A 23,645-nucleotide genomic window follows, 5' to 3' on the forward strand; every position below is an offset into this window, starting at 1 on the left:
GTCGCTACCTCAGCAGAGTATAACACGATTACTTTCTATGCACAATATTTCATGACGCTATAATTATTAATAATAGTAATATCTTAATTACACAAACGTTCTTTCTCTTTGAAGGAAATCCGCTGGTTTGCAGATACCTCATCTCTGACTTTGAAAAAAGAGAGCCTACAGCGCAATTAGGCGACCTCAGTTGATAGGTGGAGTGTGTCTTTCTTCCCCCCCCCAAAAAAAAATATCCCCCCTCTCTCTCTCTCTCCTCGTCCCCCTTTTTTTTTCGTAAAAGTTCCTCTCCCCCTCATCTCGTTTACTCTTCTTCAGCCGTACACACAAATGTCACATTCTCGGCGAGAAGAAATAACAAACCGACTTCGACAGTTCAATGCTGGGGACCAATATGAAATTGTAGATGTCGTTGGAGAAGGTGCATATGGCGTTGTATGGTAAATTCTCTCGTTTTCCCCCTTAATATATATACATACCTCGAGAGAAGAAAAAGAGATAGAGTTCTCATCTGACAACGGCTATTGACAATTTTCAAAATAGTTCAGCCGTCCATCGACCTACAGGACAAATGGTAGCCATTAAGCGCATTTTACCTTTTGACCACGCCATGTTTTGTTTGCGTACGTTACGCGAAATAAAACTGTTAAAGTATTTCAACCATGAAAACGTAAGTTGTACACGCATCCCTTCACCTCTTACTTTCTTTATGTAGAATCCAAGCCTGACTAGTGTTATTTTCTGCTTCATAGATTATATCCATTCTTGATATTGTCAAACCACGGTCTATAGACGAATTTTCTGAAGTGTACGTTTGTATTTTGACATTGAATATCTTGTTAGCAGTAGTGACGATTTACGTATTGACGAAAAAACACACACCATTTTCATCATCATCATCCTATATCATGACCACAGATACCTGATCCAAGAGTTGATGGAAACCGACATGCATCGCGTGATCCGAACACAAGATCTATCCGACGACCACTGCCAATATTTTACATACCAAACGCTTCGAGCGCTCAAGGCAATGCATTCGGCCAACGTCCTGCATCGCGACTTGAAGCCAAGCAACCTGCTCCTGAATGCTAACTGTGACCTCAAAATCTGTGATTTGGGTCTAGCACGATCTGCAAACTCGGCGGACGAAAACAGCGGCTTCATGACAGAGTACGTGGCCACGCGCTGGTATCGCGCGCCCGAAATCATGTTGACGTTCAAGGAATATACAAAGGCAATCGATGTGTGGTCTGTGGGCTGTATTCTGGCTGAGATGTTGAGTGGCAAGCCATTATTCCCCGGAAGAGACTATCATCATCAGTTGACGCTGATCCTGGATGTCCTGGGAACACCTACCATGGACGACTTTTATGGCATCAAAAGTCGACGGGCTCGAGATTATATCCGGAGCTTGCCGTTCAAGAAACGCATTCCCTTTGCGCGTCTTTTTCCCAATGCTAACCCGCAAGGTAATTTTAAAAAAGTCTATGAATGGATTGATAATGTATATGGAAAGAGATAGAGAGGGAGTGCAATTGCTGATTGACGGTATAATTGTCTTAGCTGTGGATTTGCTCGAGAAGCTGCTTACATTCAACCCTGCAAAACGAATCACGGTTGAAGAGGCATTGAAGCACCCGTATCTTGAACCAGTAAGCATTTTATAGCGGACAAGACAATGTATAATGCGTATATGCTAACTCATTGTGTGTGTGTGTGTGTGTGTGTGCACGTAATGATAGTACCATGACCCTGATGATGAGCCAGATGCACCACCAATTCACGAAAGTTTCTTTGACTTTGACAAGTACAAGGATCAACTTACCAAAGAGCAGCTTAAGCGTAAGTTACTTTTCTTACGATGGATTGGCTCAATACTATGATCTAACCTTAACCTTCCTTTTCTCCCCAACACAGAAATGCTCCATCATGAAATCACGCATTAAACCCAACCAAACAAGCCCCCAGTTTGTCAATATTTCTTCTTCTTCTTTTTCCTTTCATGTATACCGTTTTCCTCATTCTTTCTTTTTTTACTACCAACTCTTTCTTTGAATCTATCTCTGCCCAAAAACAAACAAACAAAAAGGAATTCTTTTTTCTTTTTTATTACTCAAATTTATTTACATGCATAAATGTTCGGTGGCTGATAGGATTGTATGTGTGTATTGTGTATGAGAAGAAGGAGTATAGGTTGTGTGTGTGTGTGTGTGTGGGATTAATACATGCACTTTAGCTGTTGTGGAATACGAGCGTCGGGAGGGGAAGGGTTAAATTATAGAGACTGGGTACGTTAAAAGTAAAAAGAAAAAAAGGAGAATGGGGGTGAATTAGGTCGATTCTTTCTTTCGCTTTAGTTTCTTTTGTGGATGATGTGCGGCGCCCTTGCGCGTGGGCGTCGTCTGTCGATGATTTGGATTCTGTCTTTGGATCTCTGCTAAACAATCATTGCAGTACCATTTCCCTGCAGGAGGCTCCGTCAAGCCCAAGCACTCCATGTGGAACCATTCGTATGGACAGTTCTATCAAAGGTTCTTTTTGTTAGATATACATCATGTGTGCTTTGTATATTTCTTTACTTGACTTTACCTCGCCATCACAGCCCACCATTTCTCCAAACGAAACCTGTCGACAATAGCAATAAAGCGGCTCCTCTTCATTATTCTCATCTCGTTCTTTTCGTTTCTTTCGCTGGTGTTGCTGTTGTGATGATGATGATGATGGTGGTGGTGGTGGTTGCAGTTGGCGCTGTTGCTGCTGTTGCTTAACTGCTTCAACGTACGGCTCTTCTTCTTCTTCTTCATCAAGCTCCTCTTCATCCTCTTCTTCATCATACACGGGACGCTTGTCTATATACGTACATTGATCAGCAAATACGTTCCCTCTCTCTCTCTCTCTCTCCCCTTTCCTTACTCCAGTGCTGCTGCTCCACCTCCACCCCCAAACGACTTACTTAAACGAGGCGTTTGTGATAATGATATGGAAGCTTGTGGTCGAGGTGTGAAAGTAGTATGGCTGCTGCCAATGTCAACCAAGTCGAGATCACTACCTAGTCTATGTAAATGACGATCCACCTACAGTTGTATTGTTTTCTTATTTTAGCGCAACCTGTAATAATAAAGAAGTAGGGAGAGGGCCACAACCCTCACAGGCAAAGAAAAAGAAAACACTTGCCAGTTGTAAAGCTCCTTCCATTAACTCGATTCTCTCCGTAGCAAGATCTTGTAGTTTGTCATAATCCCGTTGTATCCTTTTAACAAGAACTGGCTCATGGCGTTGGATCTTTTGCCTCTTTTCAATTTCGGGATGGAACCATTGTTTGTGAAGCTTGGCCAAATCATGTTGATGGACGTGAACTCGTCGTTCCAAGTCTAATCCGAGCTTTTTATTAGTTTTTTTTTTTTTGCTTTATTTCAGTTTATACATAGACACACGTATAGAGTGCTTCAGCTCTATGTAATGTGCGTTTTTTTTTACTATATTCTTCGTCTTTCTACTTGCTTTGTGCCGTTTCATTTCGATTGAGTACTTCTGCCCAGTGATACTTTATTTCACTTGGAAGGTTCTCTAAACCTTTTCATACATGTGTGAACAAAACAATAGATATCCCCCTCCTCCGTTGACTCATACACCACCAAAGAAAAAAGATTGCTTTCCTCTCTCCAAAGCGATTCGGAAAGTGCTCTTAAAATTAATCCTTTTTATTAAGAAGACGAAAGCTTACTTTGTACATATTCTTGAAGATATCGACCACTATCTTGTTGGATGTCGTTGTCCATTTTTTTTTAATTTGTCGGGAAGGGAAAAAAGAAGTATTAAATTGTTCAAGCACACCAACAGAAACAATAACAACTCCCAAATTTTTTCGGTTAATTTTTGATATGTATATGGACTATGTGTATTTATATTAAATTTGAAAAAATAAATTTCATTGACGGTTCACCATGGCACCTCTTAATAATCCTTGACGGCTCGTTACAACGATTTCGTTGCCTCCTACTACATTGACATCGATTCCTCGCACCTGCCGCTGCGGTCCAATTATGTCTGGCACTGCCGCTACGTTATCCACCGTACCAATCATTTTGCCCGTCTCGATATCCATGACTGTGATCCGCCCTTCCTCCGTAAGCAAGAATAAGGATGTCCGTAAAACATTGTATGCAGTATACTTGACTGGCATAGCTGTCTCATCGCCATCTTGTTCGCCGTTGCATTCGAATCGATGTACCAAAATCATTGGCTGTGTGTCTTTGGGTGGGGAATAGGGTAAATCAACCTCTGTTGATGATGATGATCGTGTTGTTGTTGTTGTTGTTGTTGCTAACCCAGCAATAGCATCCATCATAAAGGATGACAAGTCTCCTTGTTCGTTCAACATCCGTCGTGCTAATTGCTTGAGTTTTGGTGTGCCTCGTTTCCACCAGAAAAATTGTTGCGAGTGATCCTGCTCAACTCCTTCTTCACTTTGCTCGCCTTGTACAGTTGCATTGTTATCGCCTGACAGTGGGTTCCAGTCCACCCGCAAAAGGTACGAAATATCCCATACTTTGATCTCTAACCGATCGTTACGATTGTCACCCACTGCTATTAATCTGAACCCGCGTCGAGCAAAGTCTTCTTTTGTGCATGGTTTATGTTCATCGCCCCAGTATGGCGGTAATACCATTGTAGCTTCTAATCCCCAAGGCTGTACGACTGATCGATCATCGCCGTCATTGTCTTCATCGTCGTCGAGCTGGAAATCCATATTATCATCCCGACCCAACATGAACCGCTCCAAGTCAAATGTTAGATGATTAGCCGGGGGTGGTGGCGCTACATTTTCATCATGCTGTTGAGGAGTCACAACGACATGCTGCTGCTGTTGCTGTTGCTGTTGCTGTTGCTCTTCCTGCCGTTGCAGTTGTTGTTGTTGTTGTTGTTGTTGTTGTTGCTGCTGCTGCTGCTGCATGCGTTCATCTCGGGTCTTCCAAGGTAACACGCCAACTTTTAAACCAAAGCGCCAGTCATAAACAGTGAGTTCATCGGTGACATAACTGCCTGTGCATATCAGATGGTTGAGCTGCGGCGGATGTCGAAAATGGATCATGCAACTGATTTTTCGGCCCATCGGTATCCTAGCAATCACCGCCGCAGGGGGACCATAGGAACGTGGCCTGACGCCCATTGTGCCTCGCAAAAGCCGTAATCTGCGATTAAATCGCATGTCACCATTACTACTACTACTACTGCCACCACCACCGTTGTTGCCTGCCACTGTTGCCGCAGTCGTAATAGGAAACAAAGGCATAAATCGTCGAATGCTAGAGTCCCAAACAACGGGCTCTGTGGATGGATCGAGGATACTACAATCCCCACGAATATCGAACCGCACAAGACGGCCACACCCAGACACATGTGGAAAATCGGGCCCAATCGCCAACATAAAGGCAGTGTAATGAATGTCAAAGTTGGCATATTCTGGCGCGACAATTTGCATCCATTCTCGAACACTTTCTTGTTCTTCTTGTTCTTCTTTTTTGCGTCCGTGATCGCCGTCGTCGTTGCCATCGTTCGATCGACACCAAGATGCTTCGGAGAAGAAAAACACATCCCGCCCCAACAGCTGACCATCCATATTCAAATGTGCCACGCATTGCGTTGCACCACAATCAAACAGTCGAAATATAAGCACAGTTTGCCATAAATCGACTCGGTCCTCGCCTTCGAAATCATCCTGGTGGTTGTTGACAATCAACGGCTGTCCGATAGCCAGTGAGAACAATCGAATCTTGTGCGTCTCTTTACCACTTCCATCTTCCTGGTTGTTGTTGTTGTTGGGAGAAAACATGCGGATGCTTTGGATCCCCGTGATCTGACAGGATGTGTCTGCAGGCGCAAAGCTCAAGTCGAACTCGCGGATCAGTCGCCAAGACGGATACTCCCAAAACAGAATCTTGTGTTCGGAGCGTTGCGGATGATGATGGAGTCCATTTTGTGGCGGTTCTTTGCGATGTTTACCCGTGGCTACCACGCCTGTTTTTGTCACACGGTCGATATCTACCACCAAAGGGTCCTGTATCCGGAATGGCGGTGGGTAGTAGAACTGTTGCTGTTGTTGTTGCATCGGCCGTTCAAAGACGGGTTCTTCACGAATATTGGCGAGTTGGGAAAGTGCTGGCTGGGGTTCGAAAGTGTTTAATGATGCTTGGTTCTGCACTTGACGATGGAGTTGATCCAAAAGGGTGCGGTTGTAATCATAGTTGTTGTTGGTGCTGTTATTGTCGTTATTATTATTGGTACTGCTGTCACCTCGACTGGGAATCGGTGTTGACGCCGTTGTGTTGACTGGCGTGGTATTGTGCTGCGGTGAGGATGGTAAAGTTGGCAGGGGTGGTAACGAAGAGGATGGCCAAGGCAAGTCCTGGATATTCGTGGGTGATGGCGATGACGTTGAGGGTGAGGTAATAGTAGTATTCGAAGATCGGTGAATGATTGGCATAGACGAGGATGAGTGTGGGGACGGCGATCGTTTGTTAATACTGCTGCTGTTACTGTTATTATTGCAACATGCAGTCTTGTAATGGGGTGAGGATGTTGAAGGTCGTAATCGGCTTCCGCCGTCATCTTGCTGTTGTTCAGCCAATTTACGTTTCTGTGGTACTTTGCTCTGTCGTAAAGCAGCTGCTTTATTTTTTGCCTCGATACTGGTTTCGTCGGGTACAAACTCTAATGAAAACGACTGTGCTCGACGTTTCTGCTTGGCAATATGCACCATAAAGTCTTTCCAGTCGATCAAGGGTTGCGCACGAGAATTGCATTGCACTTGTGAACTCCATGTGGGATAATTGCTTCGAAACACTTGAAACCATAATTGGGTTTCTTGAGTAATTCTATTTTTTCATAGTGAATTATGAGTCGAGAACGGATACAATGAGAAACAAAACTTGTTAGAAGAAAGATACTGTGTTGTTGCGATTCAACAATACTGCTGTTACAAAGCACTATCTTTTTGGAGGTGGTGGTGGTGGTGGTGGAGAGAGGGAGGGGGGATGGAGACGGACCTGTAGAATCTTTTACAAACGAGCTCTAATCGTAAAAGCTGCTCTGCATCTTTTGTCAACAAGGAGAATATGCGTAGTATTAGTTCGTCTGGTAATAAGTCCATGTAAAAAGTGTAAGATTGAAGGAAACGAGGGAGTAGTGTGGCAAATAGAGGTGGAAGGAAAAGAAGGTTGGAGGGATAGAGAGAATGGAAAAGAAAGTGGGGTCGGTGGGTCAAAACTGTTGCCTAAAAGCTGTGTCTATGTGTTCATCCCCCTCCACCCCCACTTTTTTAGTTTACTCCAAAAAAAAAATGTCTGACGACGGATTCGCCATTCCTGCAGCACCAAAGCGAAAATCACAAGAGCCAGCACAACCACAATCACCACCATCGCCACAACAACAAGACGCGCCTCCACTCCCTTATAAAAAGCCAGAATGGAGTGCACTGGCACAGCACGGGTATGGTTTTGAGGTACTCAAGGGTGGTCTCAGCTTGGACAAGATTCATGGTCCACAGAAAGAATTCGCTACGATCGGTATGTCTTTGTTGTCAATTTCTTCCCAATCGCACTTGTTGGTTCTCTTCATAATTGACAAGAGCACTAATTGCAATAAATAACTTCTTGACGATATAGGCCGATTACCACTTTGCGACATTCAAATGGAACATCCTGTAAGTTGATCTTTCTTTGTTTATAGAGCGTGTCTTGTCGCTATTGTTGCTAAGTATCCCTTTTTAAAAAACAGTCAATATCTCGATATCATGCAGTGATACAATTTAATCACGATGGCAACGCATTTATCTATGATTTGGACAGCGCACACGGAACACGCGTCAATAAACAACGCATAGCACCACGAACACATATTCCACTACAACCGGGCGATCAAGTCCGTTTTGGTGAAAGTACGCGAATTTGCATTTTCGACACAGACCAGCAGTTGGATGAAGAAGAAGAAATTGAAAAGGAAGAAGCTATTCGTCATCGGTCGCGGGCAGCCATGACACAACATGCGGCAGAAGAAAGGAACATTGCAGCAGAAGAAGAAGGCATATCATGGTATGAAGATACATATATCGCATCTGTTTTGAAAGAGCAAAGGAAAACTAACTGTAAAAAAATATCAAAGGGGATTTCAAGAAGACGCTGTCGAGGAACCAGACGAGGATGATGAAGAAGAAGAGGGCGAGCAGAATCAGGAAGGACCACGATCGGGTGATGCAGACTTGATTGATGTTGTTAAAGAGAAAATGATGTCCGAAGATGCCAGTAAGTACTAGTCGTAGAAGTAATAGGGTCCCATCTCGTTGCATTATGACTTTTTCTCTAACTTTTTATTTTTAACGTGATAGAACGGCGGCGAGATGAATTGGATATCATGTACGGTGATGAAAGTGATGAAGAGGCGCTCTATGATAAAACAGGTATTGCCATTGTTTGTTTGTGTGATTCGAGAAAGATAAATACTAACTGGTGTCTCATTTATCAGCTCCCAAGAAGAAAAAAGCAAAGACGACAAACAAGGCCGAGACATATCAAGACTTGGTAAATCGCAAAAAGGAATCGGATAAGGAGATCACGGCACTGGAGGCCGATTTGAAACTGCGGAAAAAAGAAGGTAACATTGTTGATTACGGAACCGCTGAAAAAAGAAAGTAATTAATCATGCCCAATTTATCATCAATTAGTTGAAGACGGAAAGAGCAAAGAAAAGGCGGATGACGAGGATCTGGATGCGTACATGAAGAGCTTGTCAAAGAAATCCGAAAACAAGCCATCCGTGTATAAGCTTGAAAGTGATTTGAAGAAACTACGCAAGGTACAGTAGTAGATACATAGTCGTTGTAGAGAGAGAAGGGACACACAATATAACACATTTTATATATATTTAGGAAAACGAACGGTTAGCGAAGCTCGTAGAGCTGACCAAACCATCCGACATTTTCAACAGCTAGTGGCAAATGTGATTAAATCATTCCTCAGAGCAAACCATGTTCAGCAAGGTAGTCGAGAGCCATCCAGGCAGTTTGAACACTGGGCAGCATGACCTGTCCGGTAGTAATAAAGCGTTTCAAGTCTGCAATAGGCACATCGTTAATAACCTCCATCCATTCCTCGTTATCGCGTGCGCGTGGTTGTGGATCTTGCTCTGGATCGATACAAAGATAGGGAACGAATCTGTTCTTGCCCCATTTGAGTTCGCTGATGCCGTCAGGCTGGTCGTCGGGCAACATGTTGATCCATTTTCCTCCCTTCAGACGCGCTTCTTCCGATAATTCATGTTCTGCTGATTCGAGTGGACTATATCCGCGCAGCATATCATTTACAAGTATTAGGACACATCTTATAAGTAGGTGGTGGGAGAGAGAACGCACCTGCTGTGTTTTCTTCGGTCATATGATCCAGCTGTGCAAGTATATTTCTAAAAAGAGAGAATGTTGGCACACAAAAGGGTAATACAACAGCAGGCAAGCACCCATTTATGTTACCACTTCGTTTGTTCCTTGCGCGTACTCCTTTAGAATGCACGTCGTTTTCTATTGGCATATGTATAAGTTAGCTTGTCTTCCACGTGAGCGTTCCAAGGTTGTCTTGGCGCTGCAGAAGCAGTTTTACCTTTTTTGAATCAAACGTAAAGACAGTAACAAAAGTGGGATACGGTGTGTCGTGCCCGACGACATCCCATTCTATCTCCCGGCCATCATCAAAGCGTGTTTTGCGATTCCAGACTGAAATGTAACTGAATGTGTATACAGGTCCATTCATAGATGAGTGACATTATCGTACACCGTAAAGAGAGAGAAAGAGAGAGAGAGAGGGAGGGGGAATATACCGTTTATGTAGTTGTGTTTCGCTAATGACAGTTGCAGCAGTGCCTTGCACGTTGAGCTGCAGTTTGTCAGCCATAGTAAACAATAAAATATGGACGAGTGTGTGTGCGTGTGTACGTGTACGTGGTAATAGGACCCAGACACGGACGAATTAGAAGGGAGAGAGGGCCATTTCATTTCAGTCAGTGCTTTGCTTTTCTCGCTCCCTCCCTCTCTCTCTCTCGCTCTCTCTCTCTCTCGTGACACCTTGAATTCATGCTTCTCTTTCCCTCTCGCCTACTTTCTTTCTTCTTTCTCTTCTCACTTTCTTTGTTCGTTTCTACTCGCCAACAACAACAAAAGTACTTGCCTCGCCCCAACCGACAGCTCTTTCACAACACTGAATAGCCATCATCATCAAAGGGGTCCTCTCTCTCTTCATATCTGAAACTACTGTCTGCACTAAAAAACTAGCTACCCCTCCCCTCTCTCTCCTTCCTTCCTTCCCACACCAACAACCCCCTTCCTTGGGCTTTCTCTGTTCTTTTCTTTTTTTTTTTACTTTCTTTCTTTTGAAGCTTTTGTCTTCTCACCTGAAACATAGACCTTCTTTGCTTTCAACCTCTTCTTTTTTTTTTACAACACACTTACGGGAAACCCGGCTTTGAAAGAATCTTCTTCGCCTTTTTTGACAAAAGTCCAGTCCAGTCCCTTCATGACGCCATGATCTCGCAAATGTCTCGAACTATTCATCCAAGCAATGTAAGCGCCCTTAACTTGTCCTTTTTTTTTGTATGTTTCAAGTTTCTTTGTTTCCCAAGCTTAACTCTATTGAGGGGTTTTTTGGGTGCCCAAAAAACAAAAATAGACACTGTCGAGTAATGACGATGGAAGCAGTGACCTGAGTCATTCGTCATCTGCTTTGACCAACACCTCACGGTCAACCTGGAAGGCAGTGGGCAGTCCGCCTCGAGCTATTGGTGGTGGTGGTAATAATGGACGACAAAGCCTTCTTTCACAGTCTCAAACAAACAACAGCAACAATGCCTCGACAACAACAACAACTACTACGACGACGACGACGACAAACGCACCCAACAGCACTTCAACAATCAACAACAACAACAACTTTGACTATTCTCGTTCCATGACCGGTAACAATACGAACAGTGGTGTCACCGCTACCACACCAGATCACCATCATCCATCTTCCCTCAGCTGGTTCCAACAAGATTATGCTTTCCCACCGGTCCGCAGAAACTCAGCAGTAAGCACCGCAGCTGCCGCCGCTGCCGGTCCTCCTCCTCCTTCTACTCCAGTAGTAGCAGCAGCGCCCTGGGCAACCACTACCACAACAACAACAACAACAACTGCTACTCTTCCTACACCTCCACCATCCATTTCGGCTTGTTCAAACGCCTTTTTCCCTCCCCCTCCGCACCCTACCGCCGCTGACCGTCGCTCATCCTTGAACGAGTACCCCGATATTGCTTCGGTGCCCATGCTGCCCGAGGTTTCGACAGAGCCGTTTTTTAGAGAACACCGCAGCATGTCATACTCCATTGACAATACTAGTAACGGTACTACTACCGCTGCTGCTTCCGGGGACTATAATCCACGATTTGCACAACATCTGGTGACCATGCACGAAGAAGAGGATGATGACAATATTTACGGTGAAGATGACGACAATCTAGAATACAACAACACTAGCAACGAAGAGTTGATTATGCCACCCACCATGGATGATGAGATGCTTGCTGCGGCACAACTTCGCGCCCGGTCCAAATCCTCGGCTGCTGCATTTGATATTTGGCATCCAGCACATCCTTCTTCCGAAGATTCTTGGATGGGTGCCGCCGCTCGTCTGGCAAGTCAACGCAGATCGTCTGTAGCGCATGCACCGCCCCCTTCTTCTTTTCACCATCATCATCATCATCAACAGCAGCAATCCCATTCGTACCACCATCCACATCATCACAACCTCAACCACCATCATCATCAAGCAAGTCTTGGTTCTGTGTATTCCCCACCTCCACTCCCACCTTCTTCTTCTTCGTACATGTCGAATGGCGATCGTGAACGCTTGGCTAGCTTGCGAAGGTTTTCATTATCGCCCATGCCTGAAAGCAGAATACAGGGAGGTGTACCAACTGGTGCTGCGCCAGTGTCTTCGACGGATGCGGATAGAAAGTGAGTCAGTGGCGGATCAAAAAAGGGAGATAAAAAGAGACGACACATGTTGACTTTGTTCTATATATTAGTGCATTTGCGTTCCTCAATCAAAGACGCCATTCACTGGCCATGCCTGTCCCACAAAACAGCAATGTCAGCGTCAATGAGTTAATGGAAGGGTTGCAAAGCTTAAGGATACAAGGAAATGCCACCCCGCCTTCTTCATATCCATCTGCTGCTGCAGTAGCGGCAGCGGCGGCGGCGGCGGCAGCAGCATCAGGTGGTCAGCCATCCATATCTCACCATCACCAACAACAGCAGCAGCAGCAACAACAACAACAACAGCAGCAGGATGACTTATCAATCGAATACCCACCAGAAAACATGGGCAAAGGATCCTTGTTGGCAGAGATTGATGAAACAGCCTTGTTTTGTGTGGTCGAGTTCAAACGAGGACGATCGGACATGTACTTTTCGCAACCGGATCAGCCCACACCGTCGCGCAACGATCTGGTCATTGTGGAAGCGGATCGGGGTCATGATTTGGGCAAGGTGACGTTGGACAGAATAAGTCGGTCGCAACTGGTATCCATGATCAAGCAACAACAAGAAAAGCAACAACAACAACAGCAGCAACAGCAGCAGTTGAATGGAAATGGAACAACAGAAGAAACCACTACAGCAGCAAAGAAGAAAGAGGTCTCGATAAAACAAGTCATTCGGTTGGCCAAGCCGGCAGAAATCACGCTACTCATGGGTAAAAGTCAAGATGAAGCCAAAGCTCTTTTGGTGTGTCAAAGTAAAGTGAAGCAGAAGCAGATGCCGATGCAAGTGGTGGATGCAGAATACCAATGGTACGTTTGTCAATGGGGTTTTGCTTTGTTGACGGTACAAGTGTTACTAATGCTTCTCGACTTAGGGACAAGCGCAAACTGACGTTTTACTTTATTGCGGACCGTCGTGTGGATTTCCGAGAACTAGTGCGCGATCTCTTCAAACTGTACAAGACAAGAATTTGGATGTAAGTAAATTTTTTTCTTTTTTTACGGGTTCTAGGTTACAATGATAACTTACTGTCTTTTTTGGGGGGGTTGTTGTTGTAGGTGTGCTGTTGGTTCCAACCAATCTTAACAGCCCCATTCAGTCCTACCTTCCTGAACCTCTTTCCATTTGCACGCACACACACAAGCCCAGCTCGATCCGTATATACAGAAATGACATACAAGAAATAACCCTGCATGTTACATATAGCAAAAACAGACACTTATAGAAGATCTTTTTTTTTTCTCTCTCTTTATCCTTTTCTTCCTTTTACCCTTTTACCCTTTGTCCCAATCCTCTCTCTCTCTCTCCCCTTCTATCCCGTGATATATCTCTCACTTATGCAATGCAACAAAAAAAAAAGAAGTACAATCTTTTGTTTGGTAGATCTAATTCATGTAAATAACGTTTAAATTTACCAGCAATTTATAATATGTTGTTTTTATTTGTTCTTTAAAGCCAGGTCATATTAGCTCAGAACGGATGGTGGGGTTTGGGGTGTGGGTGACTAAAAGTAGCAAGTGGTGTGGGTGTTATGTCAATACAAAATGTACAATAAAAGTATAATGGTAAGGATATGGTGATGACGATGGTTTGCAAGGATGGAGATATACGTTCGGCATCATAGAAATAAACGAAGTATAGTGTATAGTGGGGAGAAGAGGAGGAGAAAGATATGTAAAGAAGAAGAAGAAGAAAAGAGATAATGCTGTGCTAAGAGAAGAAAAAGAAGATTGATGCTGATGATGATGATGATGAGATGACGGTGATGACGAGGGTAATGTTGACGGTGCCAAAGAACTACACCCAGCAGTGGATGTTGTAATAAGTTATTGCACAAGGTACTTCATCAGATTCATGATGGCAATCTGCTCCGCTTCCGACTTCTTCAACCCCACGCCTCGACCCTCCACACTGTGTCCACCGCCATGCAACGATGCCGTCGCCTCAAACACTTTGGAATGCGCAGGACCTCTTTCTTCAAATTCGGACTTGATCTTCAACCCCTCCACATCGCGTACATACGAGAACATCGATGACTTGGGATTCGCCGCCTGCACTGGGTCGCTGAGCATCTTGTCGATTTTTGCAAGATCCACCATCTTCCGAAGCACCTCGCGTGCTGTCATTGTTTCTAATGACGGTGGATGGATGGATTCGGGCAGGAGTGCTGCTGCTCTTTCCATAAAATTGTTACTGTTGTTGCTTGTATCCATCATACTTGTTGTTGTTATGTCCATAGCAGTTGCCACTTTATGTCGCTTGGAGGCGCCGTCCTGTAGTTGCTGCTGCTGCTGCTCCTCCATCAACGAGATACGCGGGAAGTCACCGAGCAGCACATGCATCATATGCTGGGTATACTCTTCCTCGTCTTCCATCGACCGTCCTCGCTTGTCTGGGATATGGATTGCCTGTGTCTGCGGGAAGTCAGGAATAGGAGTGTGCCATTCCATGTGTGCAGGATCGATTGGCGATGGCGCGACAGTAGGCTCATGATAATACGCGCTCGCATCAATGGGCAAGTACGGCGCGTCTTCAGCAGTAGTAGCAGCATTCATTTGTCCATCCTCAGACACTGGCTGTCGGTCCCGGATTTCTTGATCCGGTTGCTTTTGGTAGTAGTTCAAGATATCATGCAGCACCAGCAACTTTGCCTTCTTTTTCGTCTGTCCGTACCGGAGATGCGCGTGCCATCCCGACGCCTTGGTCATTCGAAACGCGATCCTGCAGCCCCAGTCGATCGTGCTTCTGCCCTCTTGCTTTCTCTCTTCAAAACTGACATGTGCTGCGCCGTCACCACGTTTGACAAGCTGCGCAAAGTCGTTACCGGCATTTATTACACCGTTACTGATGGTACTGTTATTGCTGTTATTGGTATGTGACGAGTGACGACGTGGAATAGCAATCGGTCGAGGCTGTGGAGGAGAAGGCGTGTCAAGAGGTGGCACACACGCTACGCCGTTGGTGTTTTGTTGCTGTATCGGCACCGTCGTCGTCGTCGTCGAGTCACCGCCATTCAAAAGTCCCATCCCTTGACGCAGTTTTCTGGGTAGTTGGCTTAGCATCCGAGGTGCATATTCAGAGAGGACAGGCACGATGGTGGTTAGCACAGCGGTTGATCCACCCAGGTCTTGAACAATTCTATCAGGCAAAAAGAAAAATAAAAGGTGTATCATGTTTCAGTTAATGCATTCCGCCCTTTTAAAAACTCTGATCAATCACTAGAGCTTTACCCTATAACGCGTTCAGCTACTGTTTCTGGTGTCAGGTTGCCTGTATTCGATTCATAAAATCGGTATTTTTGCGCGATCGCGCGTGCCAAAGTTTGATTGCGAATCACCAACGTCCGCATATGTTGGAGAATATCGCTGGCATACACCATGAACTGATTTCGTAGATATGTTGAAATGGCAAGCTCTAGTGCTGCCTGTCCTATAAACTCATAATGCTTGGTTTTTTGGGTGTAGTAATTGCGATTTTTTAGTTTATTCATTTTCTTATTGGATTGTCATTTTGGAAACTTGTGTGTCTCAATGACACGCGTCAAGCTTCTTTTCTTTTCCGCTTCTTCCAGTTGATACATACCTTGTCCGCCGGGCCTGACACACATTCTTGAAGTACAGTGGAGAGATCAAGGGGTTGACCATTTCCTCCCACAACGTCAGTGAGCATGTGAGTCAAACAGCCTTGTAGGGACGTCATTGCGTGTCGTCGGGTGGTTTGAGGAAGTGAAGGAGGAAAGAGAAACAGGAACAGGAAAGATCGGCAATTGCGCGCCCTTTAAAAAAATCCTAGTTGGGTGCGTAAGTTTTCTTCCTATCTATTCTCAAGTAAAAGTACAGTAGTCAATCCGTATACCTCTCAAATCATTAGCCCTACCTTATTACCCCTCCATTCATTGGGTGATGGCTATATATTGCCACTACAGCAACTGGCTTTCTATCGTAGAAGGCTTTTATGCAAAGCAGCAACTACGTAGCTCAAAGGAGAAGCACCCGCTTTGGATTCATCTTTATTGATGAAAAAGCACCAGTAAAAACTTTTACATGAAGCTGATATTGCCTATGCACATTACATCCTGGGTATCAGTATGTTGCGAAATTCAAAGTATATCATCTTGAAGGTAAGTATTATGATAATGATGGTTTTGAAACGAGCAAATTCCACTCTTTAACATGCTCTTATCGCTACTCTGTGAAACAAGGGGATGAATATATTGAAAAGGCTGACGTGAACAATCGTGCCCATTTTACAGCAAAGGCCTTACAAGAAAACATCTCTGACTGCTCTGATAAAGTACAGTGAGTAAACGCTGTGAAATAGTCAAGAACCGCCAAAGCAAGATTAGTTCGACGACGTTATTATAGCTAATCTAAGATTTAACTTGACCAACTGTATGAAGCTCGATGTTTTACGTTCATATCGTCAAAAGAACGAGCTTCATCTCCTTCTATTACTACGTACGCAGTTAGCTTCCTTTTTCCTTGAAATACTCAGGATTTTTCAAACCATATTGAAACATTGTCGGAACATTTAATGACCTTTACCCCATGTGGTTTGTTTACATCAACGAGACACGAGATGCACATAATACCAGTGGTCAAACACTACACGGTTGTCACAAAAGCCCCCTCTTTAGAAGCACATGATTTTGCTTGATGCGCTGCTAGCTATAAGCATAACACAAAGACAACCAGTTTGGGCACAAAAGGATTTGTCCATGTTACATATAGCTTACTGTTAGCCCAGCGTTCCAAGTAGCGTGGCAACAGAGATGCATCGTCTTGGGTTGTCAACCTCGATTTGAGCGAAAGCCAATGTATATCTGATATGACTGTGCGTTCTTTTTCTTACAGGTCTTTGGTATATTTTTAACGATCATATACTTAAGATAGTTTCATATACTCTGCAGAATGGAAACTCAGGACAGTACCTAAGATTATCATCAAGCAGCAATGCTATACCAGGGACGTCATTAATGGCTGTTACGTTGATTATATTGGCTCATACGATATAGTTGGCGAGAACATAGTGTTATATGCACGATGAGTCCTGTTGATTACAACCACCCGCCCTCAATAATATTATCGATCTTTCCCGTGTAATTATACCTCTTCTAAGCAGCATTCGAGCAAGTTTCATGTATAAACTCTCTCATCGTCTCTCCTTCAGTTGTTAACTCTCTCGCCCCTATCGTATCATGCCAACCGCTCAACTAACTACTACTAACCCCCAATACCCCAAGAGTTGACGTTAATGGGGAAGGGGAGCTTTCTTTACTTTTGTCTTCAGTTTTGATTGATCCGTCTCCACGGTTTGGTTAGATGCTATTAGCCACAGCGCTCTTCTTCGCATTGATTCATACATATTAACTGAAAATATGAGATGGACAGAATTCACGGTACATCTGCAAAATAAAGTACTTTCTCGTGGACCTAATGTATTTGGAATTTTGCAAGGTCTTCCAAAGCTAATATCTTTTCAGCGATCAGTACCGGAAAAGCAACAGAAGGCGTTGACTCGCAACATTCACTACGGACGTCAGTGGGAATACAAGATTTTCTGCCAAGTATGTACCTTACATCATTCGCCTCGCCACATTTGTACATACCGGCACCTGACTGAGTATTTATAAGATGCCAACAAGCAGCTCAGAGAAAGAACTGGGATGTGTTGTGGGTTCGGACACATGCATAATTTCAAATTCATAGCATAGTTTCTTAGTGCATATGTACTGATGACAAGGTTCATCGGTATAAGGCGAAAACGCGCATCTGCGATTGTTGTTGTTGCTGTTTGTGTCACCGATACCACATCGTACGTACGCGCGGATTTTCTTCCCGGCTAGACACGCATGCATATCTTCCCGATCCGTAGCTGCGTTTATATGATACTCTGCGGGAACAGTACCACCTACTACCATCCTATTTCCAATGGTGATGGGCATCTTGTATAGAATAGCAAGGTATATCATAGCAGCTCAGAATCATTACCCAGTAAATCAAGATGTTGGATTTTGGTGTACCAACACATGATCAGCATGCGTGGTTCGTGCCACTGACGGAGTCATTGGGCCTGAGATGAGCCAAAATCCAGAGAATCAATCGCATAGCACTATCTGCCGTTTTTCTTTTGAAAAAGAAAAAATTAGCTTGGGTATGTGCTCGATGGTTTTGCTTCATCGTCGTTCGTCAGTTGATGAGCAATATAGCTGCCAAAAGAAATGACAGGCCCTTGACAGCTATGATACAATGGAAATAAGCTCCTACCGATCAGCCTCTATCAATGCATCATGTTTCTGGCCCATCAAAACACTTTGTATTGTTGTTATGATATGATTGTTACACGACAGAAAGGTGCGTAAATACTGTCCCATTCTATTAACTCTCTTTCTCTTTGCCTCTTAATCGTCAAGTCAAACATACAAAACGATAACTTTTGTTCAGTGCACAGACTTTGAATATACAATGTTATCACATTGAAGCAGGTGGCGCCCTTTTGTTTAGAGTCATTGCCTCTCATGTAACGAACAATGTCAAATCGGTGTCATCATTTGCTATGTAACCTCATTCTACGATGCAAGAGTAGTTGATGTCTGAATAAAAAAAAGGCTTGAATCAGCCGCCGTGGTGCTACACACACCCTCAGCAGCAGCGACTGATGCGACTTTTTGGTATTCTCATATGACTGCATATATAAAAAAGATTTAGGATTACGCACGGGTCGCTTTATGTGCAACAACAGGCACACACCTTTTTTTTTTATATGTTGTATAGCAAGAAGGTTTACCAACAGACTAAACAGCATGCGAGGGACCGTGTATTTGGGACCCGTGCGCCTCGTGGTTCGATAGAATGTGTAGTAGTCTACTAGTAATACTGTGCACATTATAAATAAAAGGGTACCTAACAATCGACAGAAGAGGATGGGGTGCATACAGAGGTAAAAAAAAGAACAATAGGCCCAGAACGAAAAACTGTTTTTTCTTTTCTTCGCCACATCGATCGTCGCAGCACTGAGTATAGATGCACAAGCGTATTTTTTTTGTGTTTTTTCTTGTTTACCAAAACATCTGACGGCTTCCAGGAAAAAAAGAAGAAGATGGCGGTGGCTGGCTAGCACTCCTTGAAACAGTTTTGCTAAGGAATACTTTTCGGACCCATTGACTGCGTATACACGTTAGAGTAGGAACCCACAGCACTTATAAAGTATAAGGCGCATAGGCATATACATCTTATACTGTACATAATACAAGGCTATGATGAGGCCTGATATCGCCCCCAAATGAGGGTAATCCGATACAGCTGCCTTTTTTGACCAGCACAACGCTGTTTGTAACCCCATGACAATAACAAGAAGATTTTAAGAATAGCGAGATTTGACAAAAAAAGAGTCTCCTTCCTCTCTCTTCTCTTCTCCTCTTCCTCATTGAAAACCTTTTTGTTCTCGTATTATCAATATTGTAGCCATCATCATCACAGTCAGCACCATCCACAAAAATCAACAACAGTTATGTCCGACTATGACCAACTCAGCGATTTTAGAAGACCACCCAGACGTTTTCACGAATACATGTATGATCCTGCTGAAGATGATGGCGTTTCTAGCGATCCGTATGAGCATCCAGAAGCGTCATCACGACTGCGTCGCCACGGAAACAAGATGCAACAACAACACCATCCTCGCCGTCGCCGATCCACATCACATAGATCTTCGCCTCGTCGCCGTCCTTCGACAGGCCCACCTCGTCGTCACAACACATGGATAGACAGTGGCGATATTGACGTCGACGAAGAGGACAACAGCGACGAATACGATATATGGAACCAGGAATTCCATCCATTGCCGCCATTGCCAGGAGCGCCAATGGGCCCCTATCCTCCACCAGACGCGGTTGATCTGTATGATTACGATCCTGAATTCGAGGAAGGCATGATGTTTCCCTTTCCTCCACCGATGCCGCCTCCACCGATGCATTACCATCCCTTCTTCCATGGTCTACCTCCACCACCATTTTTGCCGGGTGGTCCGCCAGAGGACATGTTTGACCAGGACGAAGAAAACGATTTGAACGATTTTCCAGTTGTACCACCACCTGGATTCTTGCCACCCCTTCCGCTGCTTGCTCCCGATCTTTCCGTACGACCGAAACGGGCGCGGTCACTTCCGAGCCGAAAACGGGCAGCAGGCCACCTGCCTCCTTCCTTTCTCACGCATGATGATGATGAAGAAGAAGAAGAAGATGACGATGAAGAGCTCTTTCTTCCAAGAATGGCAGGACCACCACCACCGCCACCACCTCATCTGTTGCCACAGCCCATACTGCGTCGAAACAGCACAAGTCGCTTAAAAAAGCGTTTATCATCCTTACGCCGGGCCAATTCAGTAACTTCATCACCCGGTGGCGGTGCTACTCGTCGTGCTGCTAGTAGCAGTATTCGACGTGGCTCTCTCCGACGTCAAGCCAGGAGCGCGCCTGGATCACCGGTTGAACTGTTTTCACCTACCATGGGCCCTGCAGCTCCAGAAGAGGAAGAGTTTCATGACGCACAGACACACCAAGACTTTGGCCAAGAGTCCGATGACGAGGAGGACGACGACGACGAAGAGCAAGAACGACGACGAAACAGTATACGCCGACGTCGATCATTGATGGGGAAAACACCAATGCCAATGCGACGTAGATCTATCCATATGATGCCTCCTCCTCCTCCTCATCAGATGGGTCCTCCACCACCACCACCACCTCCTCCTCCAATGGGTCCACCTGTCATGGATGGTGGGCATCGTTTGGGTAGACGTCATTCACTCTATGAACCAGGACCCATGTCTGGCGAAATGATGGATCATCCCATGATGCGTCGCATGTCTATTGGGGGTGGCATGGGCCCACCTCCTCCACCTCCCATGCCCATGGGGCTTGGTCCAGGTGCTGCAGCAGCAGCAGTTGCTGCCGCTGCTTTTGGTAACTCAAGGCCCAATATGGATCTCTCTGGCGATCATTCCGGGAGCAACAGCAACAACAACAGTGCACCGGGCACACCATGGATGCCAGCTTCTTATTTCTCAAGCCCGTCCGGCGGCGGTGCTGGTATGCCACCTCCATTACACCAACAACAACAAAGTACGATGCCAATGATGTCAATGCAACCGCCGTCTGCGTCTGTTTCTATGGGTATGCCATCGCTTGGTATGCCTCCATTGCCTCCTCTTCCATTTTCAGGGATGCCTCCACCACCTCCAGGCATGATGATGCCGCCGCATCACCCTATGGGAATGATGCCACCCATGATGAATGGTATGGGCGCAGGTAGCGCTGGTCCTCCTCCTCCTGGTATGGGTGAAAACATGATGGGTGACGAGCATAGCGATGACATGCAAGGACATCAAGAGCACGATGAAATGCGACATGGAGGAGGTCCTGGCAGCGGTCGAGGTATGATGAACGAGCCACCAATGAGCGGTGGTAGCAACCGAGGAATGGATCCATCCATGGGCGGCGGTGGCGGTGGTATGCACGGCGGTATGAATGGCGGTATGCACGGCGGTATGGGCGGTGGAGGAGGCATGGGAGGCCATCACGACGATATGGACCATGGTGGACATCACGGTTTTGGCGGTGGCAGAGGAGGCGACGAAGACGACGAAATGATGATGCACGGCGGTGGTCCAAGAGGCCATGGCGGTCCTGGCGGTCCTGGCGGTCCAGGAGGTATGATGCCTCCTCCTCCACAACACCAAGGATTCGGTAGTCCAATGATGAACGGCGGTCCTGGCGGCTTTGGTGGACCTGGCGGTAGACAGCCACTCGGACGTAGAAAGTCATGGTTTGGCAATCTTTTGGGCGGCGGAGGCGACAAGCCAATGGACATGCACATGTGGGACCGCAATTCAATGATGCCACTAGAAGAAGCCGTGCAACAAATGTCTCTTGGCGGCGGCGGTATGGGTGGTGGTGGTGGTGGCGGCGGTGGCATGATGGGGTCACCGGGCGATGGATCGTCGTCTTCCTCAATGCGATCCATGGGTGGTGGCGGCGTCGGATTGTCCAGAAAAAGCAGTAAGAAACTCACAAACAAGGCACAGCAATTGCAACAATTCCCTGGAATTTGGTGTTACCGACCGAGCGGCATGATGATGTTTCAACAAAACGGTGACGATGAAGCTGGTGGCGGAGGTGATAACGTCTGGGCACCCTTCAGTGTCAACAACCAGCGCAAGTTGCACCGTGCTACCCAAATGAACGGAGGCCAAACAACCGTCAACCTTGACAGGGAAGAAAAATTGCCTGGGAATGTTTATGTGTCGCCAAGGAACATGGTTGCTCACCACTATCGATCCATGTTTGGCAATCCCGAAATGCTCGAAATCCAATATATACCCACGCATGATAGCACTTTTATGGTGCGACCAGATAGCCATCATGATGAGCCCTCCATGGGCGGTTTTGGTGGAGGTCCGCGACGTGCTTCCGGTCCTCCAGGTGGAGGTGGAGGCATGGCAAAACTAATCAACAGTGTATTTGGTTAGACAGAAAAAAATAACTTGAGCCCTCCTGTTGTTGTACTTTAGTGTCACTTTATATGTACTTAATTCACCCCAAAAAAAGGTCAAGACCTATATCCAAAATATTATATCAAATAAATAGCCTGTGTACAAAGCATTCAATGCACTACTTTGATTTTCTGTTCGAGAGTATCCCCACTAGTAGTGTAATAACACAACATTTGTTTGAGATGTGTGTGTAATAATCCTTTGTCATCAAGAAGCTTAATATATTAGTTGCAGAAGGTCTGGCATGTGGTGCTTAAATCCGTGTCTGACGAATGGAACAAGCATTGTCATCAACATTGTTTATTCCTGTTTCAAGGTTTTCCATATTAAAAAGGCAGCAGCGCTGCTAAAATAGCAGATTCGCATCAAGAATAAGCGATCACACAGATATTAGAAACGTGGAGGGCAACATAAATAAAAGGAGCAAACAACAAACGTTTCTGGATAAGGTGGTTCCATAGAGCGATTGTTGAGCTAAAGATTGAGGTATGAAGCATAAAGTTTGCATATTTTATTTGCTATTATATCGATATATTTTCTAACATATGGATACACTGTACACAGAACTATTCCATGGAGCAACCAGAGTGGGAGGTTTCATGCTGCAATCATATACTTAATGTATTTTCTACTATGCACGCATCTTCTGGTACATAAGCGTAAGCGCGAACAATCATCAGCATCGGTATCCATAGCAGCATCGTCTAAAAGTATCTCATCATCCACAGCTGTCCCGCCTTCAACTGAAAGTACAGTACAAACAAGCGATTGAGTGATGTAGAATCGATTCGTTATGGTCGAAATATCATCAAATGTATACCAAATGTACATCTAATGATCCACTCTTAAACTAGAGAATAAAATTGACCGCATACCTTGCACATAATGCTGCGCCGGTTGTTACATAACAAAACAGAATAGAGAAGGTAACGTATTCTCTATATATATCATTAAGATCATATTGGTATTGAAGTTTGATACTGTATTGTAGCAGCGTCATAGCAGCAGTATCAGCGCAAAACAACAATAA

At 45.0% G+C, this 23,645-nt stretch overlaps 9 protein-coding genes across 9 annotated transcripts; 5 read left to right on the forward strand and 4 right to left on the reverse strand.

Moving 5' to 3' along the window:
- Positions 1 to 330: 330 nt before the first annotated feature.
- Positions 331 to 1,886, forward strand: BDB00DRAFT_775539 (mitogen-activated protein kinase; the record flags this gene model as incomplete). Its single annotated transcript, XM_053120227.1, has 6 exons — positions 331 to 440; positions 544 to 670; positions 753 to 808; positions 919 to 1,472; positions 1,567 to 1,655; positions 1,746 to 1,886. 6 exons carry the CDS (start codon positions 331 to 333, stop codon positions 1,884 to 1,886), a joined length of 1,077 nt encoding a protein of 358 aa, XP_052973096.1.
- Positions 1,887 to 2,414: 528 nt separating this feature from the next.
- Positions 2,415 to 2,670, reverse strand: BDB00DRAFT_748855 (uncharacterized protein; the record flags this gene model as incomplete). The annotated part of the gene is made up of 2 exons (XM_053118582.1): positions 2,415 to 2,525; positions 2,593 to 2,670. Coding segments are annotated over 2 exons (189 nt in total), but the record flags the coding sequence as incomplete, so codon positions are not given.
- A 1,261-nt stretch (positions 2,671 to 3,931) lies between these two features.
- Positions 3,932 to 7,253, reverse strand: BDB00DRAFT_933926 (uncharacterized protein; the record flags this gene model as incomplete). The annotated part of the gene is made up of 2 exons (XM_053129136.1): positions 7,050 to 7,253; positions 3,932 to 6,878 (listed from the first exon to the last, which is right to left on the reverse strand). Exons 1-2 carry the CDS (start codon positions 7,151 to 7,153, stop codon positions 3,932 to 3,934), a joined length of 3,051 nt encoding a protein of 1,016 aa, XP_052973098.1. The 5' UTR covers positions 7,154 to 7,253.
- Positions 7,254 to 7,342: 89 nt separating this feature from the next.
- On the forward strand, positions 7,343 to 8,862 carry BDB00DRAFT_793129 (SMAD/FHA domain-containing protein; the record flags this gene model as incomplete). Its single annotated transcript, XM_053121184.1, has 7 exons — positions 7,343 to 7,568; positions 7,668 to 7,705; positions 7,780 to 8,093; positions 8,164 to 8,303; positions 8,387 to 8,458; positions 8,524 to 8,652; positions 8,723 to 8,862. The coding sequence occupies 7 exons, from the start codon at positions 7,343 to 7,345 to the stop codon at positions 8,860 to 8,862; spliced, it is 1,059 nt and encodes a 352-aa protein (XP_052973099.1).
- Positions 8,863 to 9,013: 151 nt separating this feature from the next.
- BDB00DRAFT_948102 (uncharacterized protein) lies at positions 9,014 to 10,032 on the reverse strand (the record flags this gene model as incomplete). The annotated part of the gene is made up of 5 exons (XM_053129542.1): positions 9,868 to 10,032; positions 9,651 to 9,774; positions 9,524 to 9,571; positions 9,410 to 9,456; positions 9,014 to 9,335 (listed from the first exon to the last, which is right to left on the reverse strand). Exons 1-5 carry the CDS (start codon positions 9,939 to 9,941, stop codon positions 9,014 to 9,016), a joined length of 615 nt encoding a protein of 204 aa, XP_052973100.1. The 5' UTR covers positions 9,942 to 10,032.
- Positions 10,033 to 10,305: 273 nt separating this feature from the next.
- BDB00DRAFT_172657 (uncharacterized protein) lies at positions 10,306 to 12,298 on the forward strand. Its single transcript, XM_053116321.1, has 2 exons — positions 10,306 to 10,606; positions 10,713 to 12,298. The coding sequence occupies exons 1-2, from the start codon at positions 10,568 to 10,570 to the stop codon at positions 12,039 to 12,041; spliced, it is 1,368 nt and encodes a 455-aa protein (XP_052973101.1). The 5' UTR covers positions 10,306 to 10,567; the 3' UTR covers positions 12,042 to 12,298.
- A 15-nt stretch (positions 12,299 to 12,313) lies between these two features.
- Positions 12,314 to 13,480, forward strand: BDB00DRAFT_984538 (PSP1 C-terminal conserved region-domain-containing protein). Its single transcript, XM_053130011.1, has 3 exons — positions 12,314 to 12,873; positions 12,939 to 13,040; positions 13,123 to 13,480. Exons 1-3 carry the CDS (start codon positions 12,404 to 12,406, stop codon positions 13,148 to 13,150), a joined length of 600 nt encoding a protein of 199 aa, XP_052973102.1. The 5' UTR covers positions 12,314 to 12,403; the 3' UTR covers positions 13,151 to 13,480.
- BDB00DRAFT_943335 (uncharacterized protein) lies at positions 13,481 to 15,809 on the reverse strand. Its single transcript, XM_053129440.1, has 3 exons — positions 15,647 to 15,809; positions 15,295 to 15,509; positions 13,481 to 15,202 (listed from the first exon to the last, which is right to left on the reverse strand). Exons 1-3 carry the CDS (start codon positions 15,761 to 15,763, stop codon positions 13,891 to 13,893), a joined length of 1,644 nt encoding a protein of 547 aa, XP_052973103.1. The 5' UTR covers positions 15,764 to 15,809; the 3' UTR covers positions 13,481 to 13,890.
- A 3,581-nt stretch (positions 15,810 to 19,390) lies between these two features.
- BDB00DRAFT_857999 (uncharacterized protein) lies at positions 19,391 to 22,730 on the forward strand. Its single transcript, XM_053125846.1, has one exon. It carries the CDS (start codon positions 19,574 to 19,576, stop codon positions 22,589 to 22,591), a length of 3,018 nt encoding a protein of 1,005 aa, XP_052973104.1. The 5' UTR covers positions 19,391 to 19,573; the 3' UTR covers positions 22,592 to 22,730.
- The last annotated feature ends 915 nt before the right edge of the window (positions 22,731 to 23,645 follow it).

Source organism: Zychaea mexicana (genome assembly GCF_025766255.1).
Source record: "Zychaea mexicana strain RSA 1403 chromosome Unknown BDB00scaffold_165, whole genome shotgun sequence".
In the NCBI taxonomy this organism is placed as follows: Eukaryota; Fungi; Mucoromycota; class Mucoromycetes; order Mucorales; family Lichtheimiaceae; genus Zychaea; species Zychaea mexicana.